This window comes from Hemicordylus capensis, chromosome 6 (assembly GCF_027244095.1).
Source record: "Hemicordylus capensis ecotype Gifberg chromosome 6, rHemCap1.1.pri, whole genome shotgun sequence".
NCBI classification, from domain to species: domain Eukaryota; kingdom Metazoa; phylum Chordata; class Lepidosauria; order Squamata; family Cordylidae; genus Hemicordylus; species Hemicordylus capensis.
In genome coordinates, this window is record NC_069662.1 from 136,161,845 (window position 1) to 136,182,402 (window position 20,558).

Genomic DNA, 20,558 nt, shown 5'->3' on the forward strand with positions numbered 1-20,558 from the left:
CTATTCAGAACAGCATAGCATCTCCAGTGGCTCTTGCTGGTGTCTCCTTCGTGTTTTCTTTTTAGACTGCAAGTCTAAAAACAGTAACCTTTCTTCTCATTCTTTTTTGCTATGTAAATCGCTTTGAGAATGTTTTTGTTGAAAAGTCATATATTATCAGTGCTGCTGCCACTATTACTGATACTACTACTACTACTAATAATAATAATTCTGTTAAATAGATCTTGCAATCCATTCTCATCCTAAATTCACAAGAGAAATATAGCCTGAGTTCCATTACTGATGCCTGTACAGGCGCCGCTCTACCTACGGGGGACGGATCACCAGAGGGCGTATTCCTGCTGGACAGGATACAGACCATCACTCACAATAGAAGACAGTTATGCAGCTCTCATATGACAATTCACCTTTCTTCAAGCCGCAGTTTGCAAGTTACTCGTGCTACAGGGAGCAACATCCATAGGAGATGGATCATGTCCATAATTTTAACACAACCTCCTGGCAACCTATAAACTCATAACGTGATTTTAAAAGCTTCAGTGCTGTAATCCTTAAAGTTACATGTTTGAGAGGACAGAACATCAAAATACATTTGGCAGAAAGGTTTCAGGATATTTTCTAAGATATGTCTGTACATACAAGATTAAGCTTTTTTAAATTTAAAAAAATATAACTTTAAACAATGGCATCAGTTCCTTTCTTGTCTTTTTCCCCCTTCACCAAGTTTTATATATTAGTACGACGACTAACAGAAGAGGAGCAGGAAGCTATTTTCAACACAACAAAAACCTTTGCTTCGAAAAAGGAAATTAACTTGGCACACCTTAGTTCCTTTTTTGGGTGTCATGCTTTGAACCATCCAAAATAAAGTTCATAGTGTATCAACTTGCAAGCTTTGTAGTTAGATGAGTTGATATCTTCTTTTTGCCCAACAGTGTGCACATGAATGGTCTGTGTATTTAGGGGATAGAATTTCATCTCAGCTCCTCCAAAAGGACTCCTCCTTGTGCTTTCAAGTAAAATGAACTACGTCCAGCTCAGTTCAATCTCCACATGGCTTATTAAACAACATTATTATAACTGTTTTGTTGTGCACCATGCCTCAGAAATAGGTTTTATGGAAAAGCTACATATTTAAATGAAAAAAGTGTTATTTCAAGATTCAGGCCACTTACCTTCCACCTTACTCCAAATAATAAATAGCAGCATTACGAGGTTCCTCTCCATTGATAGGGACCCCAGAAATGTGTTTAAGGATTATAGGGAGAGGGTTGAAGATGTGACCATCTTCATTATGAATATTGACTGCTTGTTAAAATGCACGTGACAACTGTTTATTCAATTGACAAGTAATAAGTTATATCTATCACATTTTAAATTGTTTTAAAAGCTGTTTTGTTATGTTTTTATTGTATTTATTTGTGTGAATTGCCTAGCACCTTCGGAGTCGAGCACTATATAAATAAATGGATACATAAAATAAAATAATAAATTTAATATTTGTAAAAGGAATTTGTGAATATTTGTAATTTTTGTAAAAGGAATTTTCTTTTTAATCATGCATGCAGATGGATTAAAGCAAATAAATCAAAGAACTAGTAGTTTATCAACATGAAAATTATGGAATACTTGTGGAATTTGATTATGGAACATTCTTTGAATAATAAAGCTAACTGACGTCATTCACATCAGAGAAGGAAGGGAAGGAAGCTAGTTATTAGTTTAGTAGATTGAGTGAATGCTGTGGACATAACTGTGGAATGCTATGTAATAACTTTATTACATAGAGTATCTTGATCTCAGGAAAGCATTTGAGCAAGTCTCCCACAATATCCCTGTTGACAAGATGTTAAAATGTGGGCTAGATGCTGCTGCTGCTGCCACTGCTAGGAGGATTCACAAGTAGTTAAAGAACTGTGCCCACCCAGTGAGTCCCATTAACGGCACCACACCATCTTGGAGAAAGGTACTGAGTGGAGTGCCAGAAAGCTCTTTCCTCCTGGGTCTTGTGCTGATCAACATTTTCATCAATGACTTGGAGAAGGAAGCAGAGGGGATGCTAATCAAATCTGCAGGTGACACTGTGGTGGGCAGGGGAAATAGCTGGCAACTTAGGAAACAGAATCAAGATTAAATCTGATATGGAAAGCAGGGGCGTGACTAGGGGAGAGGGGGCCCATTTTCACACCTATCTCTGGCGGCCCCTCAGAGTGAGGGAGATAATAAAGAAAATAGGGAGGGGTGGATCTGGGGGCCCCTCAAGAGCTGGGGGCCTGGGTTTTTGAACCCTTTAGCTCAGTTATAGCTACACCCCTGCTGGAAAGGCTAGAATTTTGAGCAGGGGGTTGGATTAGAAGGTCTCCAAGGTACTTTGCTGCTCTAAAATTCTATGATTCCATTGTGCAATGAAGCAAGGTATTTTGCAGAAAGCTATAATAACCTTTTCATTAGGCATTTTACTCACAGGTTTTATTTTGTCTACATTGACCCGCTGGCCATTGTGTGTATCTTGCTTCTCTTCAGTCTGCAGACAGCACAATTTGCTCGGCACTGACTGAAGCCGTTTTTTAAATTAGCTAATACCCTATGCATATCTAGATGTAAGCTCCACTAAAATCAATGGGATGTATTCCTGGGTCAGCATGCATATGATTGGCAGCTAGTTCTCTACTTCAGGAAGTTAGGCTAAACAGGTCCAATATTAAATTAAAAACCAGTTGAAAAGAGATCCCAATTGTTACCCCCCACCACCAATTTAAAAGACTGTTTATGATTATTATAGAATGGTAATGAACTGGAAGCTCCCTGTTCAGGACTCAGCCTCTCTCCTTGGAACCTCAACTAACTTCCTCTCCACCTGGTAGCTCTCCTCAGCACAGCTCGGCTCCTCCCTCCACAGCTAAGCTCTGCTCCCAAGGGAAAGCACTCAAGGCTCTGCAGTCAGGTCCTAGAGAATGGGCTGCACCTCTCCCTGTCGGGGGGGAAGTAGTAATCCAGTTCATATCTGTTTAGCATTACCTTGTTGTTACGCTCAACGCCAGTATAATCTGCCTCTGGAGGTATCTTTATATGCAGCTCAGCTTCGTAGGCGCCTTCCCCTTCATTTCTTGAATTTATCAGAAGCACGACACAGTTTTCTTCGCCAATAACAATCTGATCTCTATCTCTGTTGACAGAACGTATATTTCACAAGACCGTTTAAAAACCCAAACCACAGTGTTTATTTCTGCACAAATTGTGATTCAGAATACCCAACACCTTCTGCAATTGTGAAGAGCCATTCCCATTTTTGTTTCACTAATCTGCACTTTGCAAATGCCCACCTATGCAGTTACCGGAAGCACTGCTCAACCTGCAAAACCCAAAACCTGCCTTTGCAAACCGTTTGGCACAAATCAAGATTGTGACTCAAAATGTCCTGAAAAATCTTTGAGAAGGAGGTTGAATCTGTCTGTGTTGAGGCATTATCTAGATCTGTGCTGAATTATCCACAAGTCCAGTTCAATAATACAAATACACTGAAAAATGTCAGCTCATATTAACATCAAGCAATGTAAAACAAAAACAAGATTGTGTGAACAGGTCCCAAGTAAAATCTATGATACATCTAGCCTTACATGATCACTTAGGAACACAGGAAGCTGCCATCTACTGAGTCAGACCATTGGTCTATATAGCTCAGTATTGTCTTCACAGACTGGCAGCAGCTTCTCCAAGGTTGCAGGCAGGAATCTCTCTCAGCCCTATCTTGGAGAAGCCAGGTAGGGAACTTGAGATCAGCTCCATCCCCTGAGGGGAATATCTTACAGTGCTCACACTTCTAGTCTCCCATTCATATGCAACCAGGGCAGACCATGCTTAGCTAATGGGACAAGTCATGCTTGCTACCACAAACCAGCTCTCCTCACCTCCACTCCCATTACTGATAGCTATCTTTTAGGGATGAGACTATAGCTCAATAGCAGATTATATACTTTGCATGCAAAAGGTCCCAGGTTCAATTCCTGGAACGTCCAACTGGAGCCGGGAAAGATTCTGTCTGAAATTCTGGAGAGCCACAACCAGTCAATGTAGATAATAATGTGCTAGATGAATCAATAGTCTGATTTAGCATAATGCAGCTTCATATGCAGAAGCAGGAACCATTCCAAGTCGGTTTATTGGCAATATCAATTAAACATGATAGGATTAAACTTTGGGCTTTCGCTAGGAAAGCATGCATCCTCTCTATTGGTTAGCACTCTCCCATTAGAAAGCAGGGTGAAAGGGTACTTTGGCAAATGGCACAGATGGTACAAGGCCAGAATTATTCTAGGAAATGACCTGGAGATGATGTATTCTTCATCCTTACCTGCAACTCTAATATGCCTCTATCCAACATTATCCTTTTGGCACAGATGCCAAAAGAGAAGGCTGCAACTTTGAAGGAAACACACCCCGCCTGCCCACCAAAACCTAATTACACATGTTTTTCTTCAAGTGCAGAAAGAGTACCTAACATATTTTTGTTGAAATAAGCAAAGTAGACTAAGTGGAGATGTACAAAGGTGACTTTGTAAAAATGCAAAAAACCTTTGAAGTTGCACATTTCAGATCCATAAAAGGTGAACCAGAGTCTTAAAAACTTGTCTCAGCGTGTGGTAGTTAAGATCTCCTTCCTATCGCAAGGGCAGTCCTGGTTTTTTTTTTTCCCTTTCCCAAGCAGTTTTTTTAATGAACACCTTTATTCCATTAAGTGCAATACACAAGTTTATTTGTTCAAACTTACGGCACAGCGGAAAGTTTCAAGTCAGGAATGCACAAGTTGTCCTCTCCACAATCCACAAGAATGTAAGCCTGCATTGTCCAAAACATGCATCACTTGTGTTAGGGTTCTGTTCAAAAGGAATTCCAGCCATTTCCTCTCCTTTCTTTTTTGTTTGTTTGTTTATAGTCATTAAAAATATCTCCCCGGAAATATTTGATCTTTGCAAAGCCTGATCCCAATACAAAGAGCCAGAGGTGACTGCTTATATCTGTAAATACCATGTATGTTCTGCATATTAAAAAGAGCGTTCATCTTTCCTTCATTCTTGTAACGACTATGTTTTACATGCTGTTACAGTTAGTTGGGACTAAGAGAATGAGAACATTTAGAAAATGCAGACTGGAAGAGTTTCAACAATTTCAGATAGGTCTGGTTCAATTAACTCACCATAATGAAAAAATTAAACTCTTGTTGCATGTATAGAGGGTCTGCTGAAATCTTGGAAAAAGCATCTTATAAAAAGATGCCACACAGCTTGATAGCTGTTGGACTGCATAACATGTGTGTCTATTTACTTATGAAAAAAATTATATCTCCTCTTTCTGTTTATCAAAAGTGTCCAATGAGGTTAATGATAAAGGTTAAAAAACTAACTTTAAAAACAATGGGCAGCATCCAGACTAATTGATCTTAACAAGCACCATTGAAATCTCTGAGACAAGTTAGTCATGGTTAACTTAAGTCCCATTAATTTCAGTGGGACTTAGTTTGAATGCTGTCCATTTAAAGCAACCTGAAAAACAACTGGAAGAGACAGAGATAGTACAAAAAGTGTCTGCAGTGGTGGGTGGCTTCCTCAGTCCTGGCCCCACTGGGAGGCACCCTTGCTAAGATCCAGGGACATGGCCTTGCCTTTGTCCTCCATGAGGATCTGCCACTCTTAGCAGAGGTCCTAGAGTGTTGCCAAAGCCAGCTCTTACAAGATTGGACAAGGACCCTTTAAGAAACAGAGTCCTCCTAGCGAAAGGGTGGGGCCAATTCACACTGTCTGGGTAGTAGCTATAAAAATTGGCAGTCTGTTGCAAGAAGTTGCTGGAACAACATCCCTTTTGTGTCTCAATGCTTAGCTCTTGCTTCTCTGCTCAGCGCTAACCAAGGTTCTGCCTCTGCCCCTGAAGTCTGGTGTGCTCCTGGGTCCCTGACTTGGAGAGAAACCTGGTTCAGCTTGGACCAGGATACAAATAAACCAGAAACAAATTACACATGCTTGTATGCAAGATCCATACCTGCTCCTCAATGATGTTTTCCTGATAATAGTTCAATATTGGATTCACAGCTAAACCATCTGAAAAAGTGGATTCATCCAAGCTGTAATTCAAGCTAACGCCAATAGGAGACAATTTATCTCGGAATTCAGTTTCATCCTGTGGGAGGAAAATTACAGGGAAACCCTTCAATATACACATTACATTTCATTAATGTAAAAAAAAAAAAAAGGTTCTTACTTCAATGATAAAGCAATTAACAGCCCAATTCTATGACCATGTACTCAAAAATGAAACTTTCCAAGTTCAACGGGACTTACCTCAGCTAAGTGCACATAGAAGTGCAACCCAAGTCTTCAACAAGTTGTTCTAGTAAGAACTAATCAGCCTACTTTCCTTTCACTCTTTCTAAATCTGGATTAAATTTGGTTCAAATTGAGGTTCACAAATTAGATCTCTTGCACCTCAAATGTTCATGAATCCACCATCTTGGATCAGGGTGGATGACATTATTACAAACTATACCATTGAGGTGTCCCTGTGGGTCACTCACTATGACTGTATCAAATTTGGTTCAAATGGGTTAGAAAGTTCTCAGGTTAGTGCACTTTGGCCTTAAAGGTTTATCCATTCACCACCTTGGGTCAAGGTGGATGACTTCATCACAAGCTACACCACTGGGACATCTCTATGTGTCCATACAGCTGTAGCAAATTTGGTTCAAATGAGTTAACTGTCCACAAGCTAGTGCACTTGCACCTCAAAAGTTTACGTGTCTGCCATCTTGAACTGGGATGGATGACGTTGTCACAGTCTATGCCACTGAGGTGTCCCTATGTGTCCCTACAGCAGTAGTTCAAATCTGTTAAGGGGTTCATAAATTAGCCCAATTGTGCCTCAAAGGTTTACGCATCCGTCATCTTGGATTGGGATGGATGAAATCATTACAAACTACACTGTTGAGGTGTCTCTATGTGTTCCTACAACTGTACCTGATTTGGTTCATAATGGTCCAGGTGTTGCAAAGTTGATAGTGGTGGGGTGGGGGTGGGAACACAGACACACACACACAGAATGCTGGGTGATCTTATAAGCCTACTGGAAAGTAGGCTAAAAAGGACAGAGAACAAGTTACTCACCTGTGTAGGAGTTTCCAGAACACATTGCCTCCACAGAGCCACATTCAGACTCAGAAAATAGCTTGCTAAGTTGCACAGACTCAGAACTATTTCAAAGCAGTAGCCTATAATGAAATTGTAATGCTAAAAAGACCAGTTCCCACAAACACTTCCCTGCCTGGCAGAAGGCGCAGCACACAAGTGGATCTGTGGAGGCAATAGTGTGGATTTGTTTCATAACCAAGGAGGATCCTCTTTGAAAACACACCAGGCTCATTCACATGACCCTACACAAGGTTGGAGGAGGACCCAGTCAAGCTAGGAGAGCTGTGTGCACTCCCAATTGGTGATAGTCTGAATTTAAAGGAGGAGAGAGTGATTGTGTGGGAGGTGGGATCTGGAGAGGACAGGAGTGGCCGACCCACATTCCTTCCCCAGCATTTTATCAAGGATGAATGAAAAGCCATCCTACCCAGCTCCCACACAATTACTCTCTCCTCTTCCTACCTTTGAATTCACATTATTGCCGATTAGGAGCACATACAACTCTCCAACCCTGACTGGGCACTCCTCTAATCCTATTTTTAAAAATTAAGGTTTTAATTTGTAGGTGATTTATAATTGTTAAATTGTTTTAAGTTTTTGTATATATTTTAACTTGTTTTATGCTATTGTTAACCACCCAGAGACGAAAGTTTGGGGCCGTGTACAAATTTGATAAATAAATAAATAAATATAGAGTTGTGTGAATGAGTGCCCCCCATTTCCTGTAACTTTCCTTTGATTGATTGATTGAGTGCCGTCAAGTTGGTGTCGACTCTTAGTGACCACATAGATAGATTCTCTTCAGGATGATTTGTCTTCAACTTGGCCTTCAAGGTCTCTCAGTGGTGCATTCATTGCTGTCGTAATCGAGCCCATCCACCTTGCTGCTGGTTGTCCTCTTCTTCTCTTTCCTTCAACATTTCCCAACATTATGGACGTCTCAAGAGAACTGAGTTTTCACATAATGTGTCCAAAGTATGTTCGTTTGAATCTGGTCATTTGTGCCTCGAGTGAAATTTCTGGATTGATTTGTTCTATGATCCATTTGTTTGTTTTCCTGCCTGTCCATAGTATCCTCAAAAGTCTTCTCCAACACCAAAGTTCAAAACGCCACTACTTTTTCTATCTTTCTTCTTCAAAGTCCAGCTTTCATATCCATAGAGTGTCATGGGGAAAACCATTGTCTCAACGATTCTAATCTTTGTAGGTATAGACACGTCACGACATCTAAATATCCTTTCCAAGGACTTCATTGCAACCCTACCAAGTGCTAGTCTGCAGTGTATTTCTTGACTGCTGGATCCTTTACTGTTGATGGTCAATCCTAAAAGGCAGAAGCTATCTACCACTTCAGTGTCTTCATGATCAATTCTGAGGCTGGTTGTTGTACCCGTTGTCATTAGTTTAGTCTTCTTTACATTTGTGCTTCTTGACTTTCATTACTAGAGCTTGCAGATCATCCACATTCTCAGCTATCAGAGTGGTGTCATCAGTGTAGCGCAGGTTATTGATGTTTCTTCCTCTAACTTTAAAACCACGCTCATCTTCTTCCAATCCAGCTTCTCTCAGTATGTGTTCAGCATATAAGTTGAATAAATAAGGAGAAAGTATACAGCCTTGTCTTACTCCTTTGCCAATCTGGAACCAGTCTGTTTCACCATGTTCCGTCTGAACTGTGGCTTCCTGTCCTGTGTACAGGTTTCTCACGAGAACAATTAGATGTTCTGGGATGCCCATTTTCCTAAGGATATTCCACAACTTGACCTGGTCGATGCAATTGAAGGCTTTTTTGTAGTCAACAAAGCACATATTGACTTATTTCTGGTATTCCTTGGCTTTCTCAATTATCCAGCATGCATCAGCAATGATGTCTCTTATTCCTCAGTCTTTTCTGAAACCAGCTTGAACATCGGGCATTCCCCTTTCCAGTGTTGGATTATCCTGAGCATTATTTTGCTATGCATACTGCCAAAAAGTACTTCCCGATCCCACTTTGGCAGGATGGCCACAGAATGCCTATCCATATGAACTATCAAAATAACTACAAGTACAGGTAAGTAGCCAATTATGTTGTGTTTGCATCTTAAGTTTGCTTTTTCTTTAAAAAAAAAAAATCATGTTAGGCAAGAGACACTATTAATTGTTTCCCAAGATCATGAAACCCAAGGTGGAGGGAGAATGTTTTACAAAATCACCTATAGAAATCAGGCAGTCATTTATAACAGAAGGTTCGCAAGAACATTCGAAGAGATGCCTATGATATGGTACCATAACTCCTCCAATACATTTGCAAAAGTTGTTCATGCAATATGTGTCATGGCCCAGACTGCAAGAAATAGCCAAAATTCCAATCTTGAGAGGAAGAGCCAGGCAAATCTCCAGCACCAACTCCAGCTGCTCAGGTGCAGGACCTAGGCCCTGACAGTGAGAATGAACCCCCGGAACCTGAAATCCCAGAGATGGTCCCCCATGAGCTGGACTCACTGGAGGGATCAGACCTAGATGTATCAGGAACCCCTCTTGCCCTTCAGTGTCTGTTCTCCAGTGCAGGTAACGCAGCAGGTGATTGGTGGCTGAGGGATGGCGAAATGCTCAGCTCCAGGTTCAGAGGCTGCTTCTTTAAAGATCCACATTCTGCAGCAGAGGGATGGTGCCTGAGGTTGGTGGTCAGGGCCAAGATGCATAAACGGGTTCAGTTGGAGCTGGGACTCTGTTGGATCAATTTGCTCCCACGGAGCTCTCCAAGGTCCTTCAGCCTGGACTTGCCTCCTGAGCAGCCAGAGCAGAACAGTATAGTGTGGTAGATATGAGTATCACTAGCCTATTTGTATGTGCATTGAAAAAAGCAGAGCTGAAATGAATTTGCACCCCCCCCCAAAAAAAAACCTTTGAAAAATTTATGTCAGACATTCTCCAAATGTTTGGATGCTTGACTATTCTCTGGATATTTGAAACCTATATTCAATGTCCAATTATATTTGCTATCTGTCATTTGATGTTTGCAGTATTTGACAGGGACATTGCTTTAATACTGTACATGACAGCACTGATAGCTCATATCATGGTATATCATGGTGTGTGGTTTGTTTGTTTTTTCAAATATCTACCTTCAAGAAATACTTTCTACATCAATATATGTGAATGAACCCCTGTATTCCTGCCATAGAATCATTGCTTCATTGCATAGGATCTTGGGGCATGTATAAAAATGTGCATTCAGATCCCATGGGACAATGTTGGACTTCATTGTGAACTAAACGTCTTTCCTAGAATACATACAACATTCTCCGTGGCTGCATGTTTCCAAGGAAATGGCAGGCAATAGATGAACCAAATGTTTATGAGTTTCACTTTTCTTATTGCAATTTGTAAGTTCAATAAGAGAGTTATAAACAGCTGAGCAAAACTCACAAAAATAGAAACCATTGCTCTGCTTTTTGTCCAAGTTCTTGACACTATTCCAAGAGCTGTGAAAAAGCCCCTGAAGTCCAACTTTTAAGACTCTAGAGAACTGTGGAGTCCCTGAGCTTGTCTGACCAAGCTTCAAGAAGCCCCATGATTCAGACTGAGCTAAAGCTTCAGTAGAGTCCTTTTATATGCTCTCTGTAATCCTCATAGGTTATAGGCAGCAGCACTGTAGTCCTGACTCCAGCCCTAACTATAGTCACATGGGTTGAGGGGAGGGCTTACAGTTATGCAGGTGGGCAGAGGAGAACTCAAGCTTCCTGAAATGTAAACAGCATCTGAATTTTGTAGCTACATCCTAAACAAGTGTCATGGCTCAGAAGAGTCAGAGGAGGAATGGGAGAATTTGCCTGCTAGTGAGGGCTCAGAGGCACAGCAACAGGATTTGGCAGGGAGACCAGACTCTGGAGCTGAGGATTCGGAACAGCTGCCAGACATGAATTCTGATGAGGAGGAGGCTGGGATTGCACCTGTCTTGAGAAGACGTCTCAAGAGGAAAGCTCAGTGGGAGACACGCAGGCACAGGAGATCACAAGAGAGGAAGCAGAAGTGCTGACTCAGCGAAGCCTGATTGGCTGCTGGTTCTCTTGAGCCATATATATTTAACAGTCTGTGAATTACTCAGATGCTGTTAGCAACTTTCGCTGACCATGGACCGTGTTTCTCAATTCTCAACTTTTCAGAGTTCCAATTTGCCCTTGTTCTGTTCTTTCATGCTCTGTGCTCTTATTCCATTAATTCTTTACTCTGGTATCCTTTGTTCTTTTTCATTCCTTGCTTTGTTGTTTTCTTTGCAGTTATTACTCAGTTGATTCATTTACTATTTACTTTGTGAGTTTTTTTGTTTTCCTTCGTGCAGCTTCGCTCCTACTTTCTGTTAACTCACAGGGGGAGTGCTGAAGGGGGTTGTAAATCCTGTTGGGTTAGCCGAGCTAACAGATTTACGACATCTAGGTACATTCAGATCTCTCAAAGCCATATGCACTATCCTACTAAGCAAAGATGGGAGCAACTCCTATCACATGTGAAACAACATAAAGTTTGTTTTTGCATAAGGCAAGCAGTCTTAGCAGGTATGTTAACCTCTCATTTACTTATACAATCAGGAGAAAAGACTTCATGGGAAATATTGCTGTCACTTGTTTATTAACACGACTTTCAGTGATGTAGCCCTACCATTCATAGCACATTCTAAAGCCACTTGGGCAAAGCTACACGACTGCCATAGCCTTATTTACTTTCGAGAGTGAGGAACACCTCTGGTTAAAACAGTTGTAATTACTTATATTAATTTAATTTTAATGTCTTTGTTCAATCATTCAAACAAGCTATATTATGAAACAACTGCTCTCCACAAATAATGTTCATAACCTAGAAAAGAACAAAACTTACTCTGAGATAAACCACAAGGTCCTTGCAAGTGGGACGTTTCTGCCTGTCTATCACGAAGAGGGAGACATACTGTGACTGATGGGAAGCAAGGAAGAGGGTCCGCTTAACAGATCCTTTTGGTTTTAGCGAATCTAACTGCAGTTCAACTCTCAGAGCTAATGAATATAAGCAAATCAAACATCATGAAAGCAAATCAATAACATGGTTCATGTTCTGTTCAAATTCATCAAGTGCATGGGCTGCTCTGCATCTAAAAAAAGTAACTTCCTGCATGGTGTACATTTCCCCATTTGCTGTTCAATGCTCTGCTGAATTGATCAATAGTCTTACCTAAAAATATTTTTTTAAAGGAGACAAATATATGCATATCTCAGATATTTTGCTAAGTAAAAATATGTGATGGTTATATCAGTCAGTCATGGGAGGGGCAGAATACTTAAAATGGGATTAGCCACTGTTGCTGCTATTTTGGTGAAAGGAGGAAGGCTGTAAATACTATGCACACATATTTGGGATATGTTATTCTCTCTCTATTTTTTTTAAGAATAGCATTGAAGTGAATAGAGAAGACTTTGTGGGCATCGGAGTTTCACCATGTATGGTGGAGTCCTGCACAAGAAAGATACTAGATGGATCCGGGTGAACAGACTTAAATATTCATAACTTCAATGAAGGATAGATGCTTTGGCTTTCATCTCCTTTGAGCTGTAATCCTGTATATGTTTTCTTGGACTAAGAAAGCCAAATGTAGGCTGGGAAGACAAAGTGCTAATGGAGCAAAGAGGGACCTTCCAAAATGGTGTGGCTCATATTGAACATGGGGAGAATAACTGTCCCTACTTAGCCTACCAGAGGAGCATCTTACCAAAGGCTATTGCTAGTATCTCAGTTGTGCTTCCGTTTTAGGTGGTGAGCCATTTTGCAATAGGGGACAATCTTCTCGTTCTTTTTGCTATGTAAACTGTTTTGAGAACTTCTTGTAAACTGTTTTGAGAATGCTATGTAAACTGTTTTGAGAACTTCTTGTTAGATGATGATGGCCAGCATGATGTGCAACGCAACATTGGTGTTTCTGACCACAGTGGCCACCAGCTTGGATGGCTTTAAAAGGGGCTTAGACAGATTCATGGTGGACAGGTCTATCAATGGCTACTAGTCTGGTAGCTGTAGGCCATCTCCAGCCTCAAAGACACGAAGCCTCTCAATACCAGTTGCAGGGGAGCAACAGCAGAGAGAGCATGCACATACCTTTCGCCTGTGGGCTCCCAAGAGGCATCTGGTGGGCCACTGTGTGAAACAGGATGCTGGACTAGATGGGCCTTGGGCCTGATCCAGCAGGGCTGTCCTTATGACCTGTCAGGGCTGCTATGCATATGAAAGGCAGCCCTGGCAGTGTTGTGGAAGTGGGCAGTTGTGCAGCTACTTGAAACAATGGGTGGGCATTTGCACTGCACTACTTCCATTGTTTTCAATGGAAGTAATGCTGCAGAAGCACATGCTGTTCCATGTCACTGTGCAACTGCTCACCTCTGCCTTATTGTCAGGAATGCCTTTCACGTACGCAACAGCCTTGGTGGGTTAGAAACACTGCTGCTGCTTGGCACATCATGCTGGCCAGTAACAACAAGAACTGCAAACAGCTCCGCAGAATCTGAGCATTAAACAGTCATGCAAACATAAAACCACTTACCTATTTTATTTGAAATGCCTTGACCTTCAAAAGCTGTGCAGATGGTTACAGTAATACTACAGAAAAAATGGTGAAATGGATTCTGTCACTGAAACGCTGTACAGGGATTTCTGTAATTCTCGCTCTCTATTTTAGTTCTCTTTTCAAAAACCTGCCACAGAAGCTGACCCGAACATCCATTGAACTCTATATGAATGGCTTAACAGCCATCCCCTCTTCCCAGGGAGCCGTGGGAACTCCAATTCTATGAAGAAGTCTAGGCTATTATCTGAGTTAGCATACTCAACACCTCCACCAACAGACTATGCTTACTAAACCAAAAAGGTATCAATGGAAGTCCTTGAAAACCCTTCCAGATCTTTAAGCAAAGGTTTTCTCGCATGCAAAGTTTGGACTGTTACTTCAGTACTGCCACTCCCTTGGTTGACTGTCAACCAGAGAGTTTATATGCCTCCAAACCTTATTTTGTTTAAACTGGAAATTTATCCACCCAAACAACTGAGATGAGGAAATGTTTCCTCTTTTCCTTGCTCACACAAGACTATGAAGGACTTGCATATATGGGCCTTGGACCCAAGTCAGATAACTTCTGATGCATATACTGATGCATTCTCTTAACCTTTTTTTCTGCTTGAACAAACTGGTTTTCACTCTATAAAGCTAGAATAAACTGGTCAATGTAAACATGGCCATATCTTCCAAATCTAATCACACAGTAAACATAATACAAGTTAAATATTTAATATAGCCCATTTCTTCCAACATGCCATCAGTTTACAAATCAAGTTAACTTTTTAGATACACCACCCGACACATTAAACTGAAAAGCATTTCAGCTGCATTACTTTCCCTCACATTATAAAAATATAAATTGTTAATCAAATAACACTCAAGGCTTTCACAAATAACCACAGATGGTTGGTTAAAGCATTATAACAACATTTATCCTATTAGAAAAGTACAATTTCCTGCTAATCAGTGTTGCTAGGAATCCATCATTTGTAACTTGCTCCTTATGACAGGAAAATCTTACAAGCTCATATCTGGAAAAAAAAAATTGGATGAGGGGACCTTTATTCTCCCTGGGAAGCAGTGAAAAGTCATAAATATTAAAGCTCGAAAAGATTTCCTAGATACTTATAATAATTTTTTAAAGAAATTTATAATCCTTGCAAAGAGCTCAAGTTTACCAGAGATTTTCACCACACTTATTAATATTATTGTTATTTTACAACACTGCAAAATGTGCAGAAGACAGCTCCTTGGGTAATATCCAACATTCTTGGGTTAGTCATTGCTTTTCAAGTCCCATGTTACTAAATAGATATCTACATACACTCCAAGTTCAAAACTGGCAACATCACCTCTGGAATAACCTCTACTCTTATTAGAATTGTGTATCAGCTTCCTCTGACAGTCCTAATGAAAATGTGCCACATCTGGGATTCATATATCGTGCATGACCTTATTCAACATCTTCCTTCAGGGCAAGCAATTTGCCACATATCATTAAGCAGGGTTTTCCCACAGACTCAAAAGGTTGTTATGAAGGTTTATTTCAGGCCCACCGAGAAATCACTAATTCTGAACCATTTCTATCTTTCCTGGAATTGCCAAGAGATGAATAATTGAGCCTTTTTTTAAATTTATGAGGCAGTGTGTTGTAGGAAATAAGAGGAGAAATATGTACATGGCATATATATGATTTAGTGACTTCAGCTGATCAAAAATTAAGTCTTTGGGGGCAAACGGGCTGTTAGCTTGACTATGCCTGCATATTAGTAATGTTGAAGACACTGCTTTATACTTGTGTGTTAGTCATATTAATTCAGGAAACACTGCAGAAAAAGAAAACAGTTTTGCAGAAATGCTATTTCCTATATGCAGAAACCAAGAATCAGTAAAGATCTGTAACTCCAATGTATTTAGAACTCATATATCTGGTTCTCCATCCTTCACCAGGTTCCATGACTCTTCATGTTCATTCAAACAACATTAGAGAAATCTGTCCCCGCAAGCCATCTCTCATGGTTGATTGCAGTAAGACAGTTACTTTGTCCTTGGATGCATAGTATGCTTTAGCTGCTGGAAATCCCATCGTTATATTGAGTGAGCATAGAAATTGAACCCTAACCAGGGTTCAAACTCCTATACTGGCATATGATGTTTTGTCCTTACCTTTAAAACTCTTCATTGCCTTGGCCAATGCAAAGGTCATGCCCTTATTACCCAACAGATCCCCTGCCCATGACCTTTGCCCCTCCAGTTTTAGTGCTCTCAACCACCCAGCAGTTTTCCTATACTGCCCTTTATGCTTTGAGTTCCCACTTAAATGAAATCATGCCTGTCTCTTCCATCAAAGCTGGCCTTAGAACGCATACTTTCTGAGAAGCCTTTGGCTTAATCTTCATTCTCAGCCAAAATGGAGCCTAAGTATGTGCCACTATATTTTCTCACATACATCCCTTGTTATTCTTGCCTTTCCAATTCCTCCCTACAGGAAGGAAAAAGCTGAAACTAGCAGGCCATGACTTTAGGAAGCTGGCATAGAAAAAGCAACTGTGAGGAACTGTTTTGGGGAAGGTTTATGACCATGTAGATTAATTTATAGCTCTGTAGAAAAATACATGCTTTGAATGTTCAGACCTATTCATAAGTGTCAGTTTGCACAGTGCTTAATCTAGAAAGCATTTAAGAACAATTAATGGAAGGAAAGATCAGCAGATATTAAACAATGAGGAAGGGGGAACACCATCCTGCATATGCGTGGTCTTGTCTGGAATAATAATCTTACGTGCTAAACTTTCATGATTTTGGTAGCAGCTCTACACTTCAGCCTGACCATAGGTGACTGGCTAAAAGATCTGTTACAATGGACAATTAGAAACATAAACTAGAAATTCCTCCCACTACTTACTCAAAAGTTCAGACTACAACAATTTTATTACCCTTCATCCCCCAAATGAACTTTCACACATACAAATATATAAGAAGATATAGAGAGCTTGTAATATATATTTTGCAAGACAATGCATTGTATCTGGTTCAGCGTTCTCTCTAATTTTTTTAAATCTGTGTGAGGAACGAGTTTTGTTCTGGGCATCAGTATCAAGGCAATGTGTGCGCACATATATTCAGAGTGGGACTTTCCAGATTCAATTTGAGCGGAATCTAAAATTAACTGAGCAGACATAAAAAACGTGTGTGTGCGCATGCCTTAGAGGGAAAACTGATCTGGTTATATGCTACCTGATTTTTCTGCTTCAGGTATCAGTTACTAATGTTCACAGGTCGTAAGCATCAATAAATATTAGCAATAGCAATAGCACTTACATTTATATACCGCTTTATAGCCAGAGCTCTCTAAGCAGTTTACAATGATTTAGCATATTGCCCCCAACATTCTGGGTACTCATGGGTATTAATGTTTAGACCATTCTGCATTTTGAGTCTCTAGTTCAATTAACAACTATTATGCTTCTCAAGAGAGGGAGACTTTCGTATCTGTGTTATAAGCATCTAGAAATGTATATGGAGCCACTAAAAATCAGTGTTCATAACTCAAGGAAAGCCTGTACTATGTTGAATGAGGAAGGGATGATAGGTATTTTGTTCTGTGGTACCAATACCAAATTATATACATATCACATCAAATATGAGGGGGCATGCATGTTTCAAATGTGGTAGTCCCATTAAATATACACAGAAATGGTGAGTGGGAAAGAATGCCCCTCTACCACTATATTTTAAAGGGGGAAAATCCAAATGTAAAACACATGTGCATATTTATATCTATAGATATCTGCTTCTATGTATATTGAATGGGACCACCACATTTGAAACATGTATATCCCCTCATATTTGGTGTCTGAATCAGTACCACAGAACAAAATACCTATCCTCCCTTTCTCTTTCACCAAAGTCCAGGCTCTCCATGATTTACAAACATCTGACTTACGAAAATCCATACATATGAACAGAGCTCCCTCACATATCAGGCATACGAATGCCAACATGCACATATGAACAAGTTGTGTTTCTATAGGAAAATGCATTCTGAGTCCCAAACAACCAATTTACGAACTTTCGGAACACAACCCATTAGTACTGGGGACTTCCTGTAATCCTAAGTATTTTCAACCTAATTTCTGCCTACTGTTTTATATGTCTAGGCCAGCAAAACCAAATATTTAAGCTGCTTACAGACCAGTTTCCTTAGTTCTGTGTTTAAACTGATTTAATGCTGACCCTCCCCCACCACTCAATTTCACCAACTCTGATAAATCAAGAGTTAATTCCATGCAGTTTGGGTCTCTTCTAAATAAAAATAGCAATTTGACTGAACACAATTTGGGAGAGAAATTGAGCTTTTTAATTTTTCACAAACATGTCCTGCTGTACAAGATCCCAGAGAGAGCAAGGCATTGGGCATGAGTAGCACAAGAGGGATGGATAGCAAACCAATGCATATATACACTAGAGTAATCTCACTGAAAGTAATTACTTACTCTTGCATAAACATTGGGAGTGGGATGCCTCTCACACCAATTGTGTGTGCATGTGTCCGACTCCCGGGGACTAAGTGGGCTCCTGACCCTCAAAGTCCAGAATGACTAGGTAGGCACAGAAAAGGTCAGCCTCAGGAACAGGTAGAGAAGGAGGTTAGTTTGTCACCTGAGTCCTCCTCCTGGATTGCGACATTCAGCCAGTTCCTTCACCTGGAGAACTCCTGGCTCCCATACTCAGAAGCAACCCCTCATCATCGGCTGTCTTGTCTTTAAATGCCCCAGTGCAGAGTTGGCAGGGCTTAACGCCTACTTCCAGCCCCTACCACTTCCTGACCTTGCTTCCTGTTTCCTGCCACACTCAACCTAGCTGTCTCCCTGGAGCTGTTCCCTACAGCTCTCCCTGCCTTGCCTTCTCAACCCCCCCGGGACCTGACCAGCTTGGACTCTTCTCACCCCTGCCACCCCTTGAAGGGAATGGAAGCCCCACAGGAGGGATGCCACACCCTTCTCCAGACTCCACAGGGCCACACAGGCAACCAGGTAACATGGCATCCTGACAGCATGTGACTGGAGGGGAAGGAGAAATGGCTGAGCAGCTGAGTGCAAAAGAATTGTAAACTGTAATAGAAAAGGACCCTTGCAAAGCCACGCTTCTTGTCAGTAGATTGTGGATGGGGACCCAATCCACACACAATGTACTCGACCTGTCCTGATTTCTGGCAATATAAACATATTCTGCACAATAAATATATTGTGCCCAATTATATAAGTTCAGAATTTAAAATATTTAATAGCATAATGTTTGGAAAACTTCAAATGCCTGATGAGATGTTAACTTACTGGTCAATCAGAGCTCAGACCATTACAAGCTCTGGGCTCTAAAGATTTTCTCCCAGCAGTGTGGGGCATCTGATACAGTGTCTATAATGTTAATTTCCATGTGCTATTTCCCTCGTCCCTCCTGGTCCATCCCTAGAAATAATGGCCACCAGTGTTAAAATTTCTCCCCAGTAAATAAATCAGAATTGACCAAGAAACATTTATTTTTTGAGGAACCTTTTGGCTGGGAATGTTTTTGCTCAACTGTGACAAAGAAAAAGTACAGCAAAATAAAAAGAATATTGGCTTCTTCCCACCCCGCCCTCAGTTATTGTGCTTATCACTTTAGATTTTGACACATTCCAACACATTTTTAACTTTTCATTTAGCTTAACATTAAGAAACTTGTCTGCCTGTAGGAAAACAAAATTTAACGCTTTAATAACAGTTTCCCACATGGTTAAATCAATATTTTCCTAATACTGGATAGTATACAGTAATCCACATCTTGAGATTTCCTGAATCCTTTCTGGTTAAGATGGTCTACTTTCATTTATTTTATTTTGAAATGTCAATCAATGGGCATTTTGCAAAAGTTGCACAGCTGGCTAAGAGATACAGAAATCTATCCCATGGGGGAGAGGAAATATTTGTCTGTTGGAGTTTCACTAATAATTGTTTGCATATGTACAACACGAGGTTATAACAACTACAGAGAAAAATTACAGCACGGAAAACCAACAGCTGCTCTTCAATCATTTTGCAGGAATGGATTAATTTTTTGTTTATGGCAGGAGCAAAATCTTCAGGGAAACATATATTATAACATAATGGTCAGATATATAACCATCTATCTTCTGTGATACCTATATAACAGATACACTTTTATATATCTATGAGAAAATTCACATTTAAGCAGTTCTTTTCCTATAGGGTCAAGTTTCCAGGAAGACAGCAGAAATTAGAATGTTTGCCTGGTAACTTTAGGCCTGGTCTACATATGTGGGAGAATGAGATGACAGAATGGTCAGTACCACTCTAGACTTGAGGTAAGGAATGCCATTTTTGAACATGCCCTCATATAATAAATTTATCTATGCAAAAAACTAGCACATTAGAGAGGTTGGTTCTAGACCAACCTGCTCTATTTGTTCTGGTTTTCTGTTGCAAGGAGGATGGGATATGTGTATGTGTAGAATGTAGAAGAGCATTCTACAATTAAATGTAGAAGATTTCTCTACCACAGCTTGAAGTGGAACATTCCATTTTATCACCTCACAGCTCTGCACAAATGTACCTTATTCTGCTCAATGAAGTGTTAATGATCAGAAACCTTGGAGATCAACTGCCAGTCAGATTAGATAATACTGAGCTAGATGAACCATTTACTGATTCAGTATAAGACAGCCACCAATGAAAAGCCTTCCCTAACGGTGCATTGGGCCAGGCCCTGGGTTCTTTCAAGTGCGTATCAATGAACAGGGAGGGTGATACGGCGGTTACCAGGAG

General features: G+C 40.5%; 1 protein-coding gene across 1 annotated transcript in view; it reads right to left on the reverse strand.

Annotated features, from left to right (window-relative positions):
* Positions 1–20,558, reverse strand: part of ITGA8 (integrin subunit alpha 8) — a 175,619-nt gene that overhangs the window by 81,992 nt on the left and 73,069 nt on the right. Inside the window, exons 16-20 of the mRNA XM_053265690.1 lie at positions 13,723–13,778; positions 12,033–12,187; positions 6,034–6,171; positions 4,769–4,836; positions 3,019–3,166 (exon numbers count right to left, since the gene is read on the reverse strand). Of these exons, the coding sequence (XP_053121665.1) occupies positions 3,019–3,166; positions 4,769–4,836; positions 6,034–6,171; positions 12,033–12,187; positions 13,723–13,778 (565 nt within the window). The remainder of the gene's footprint in view (positions 1–3,018; positions 3,167–4,768; positions 4,837–6,033; positions 6,172–12,032; positions 12,188–13,722; positions 13,779–20,558) is intronic.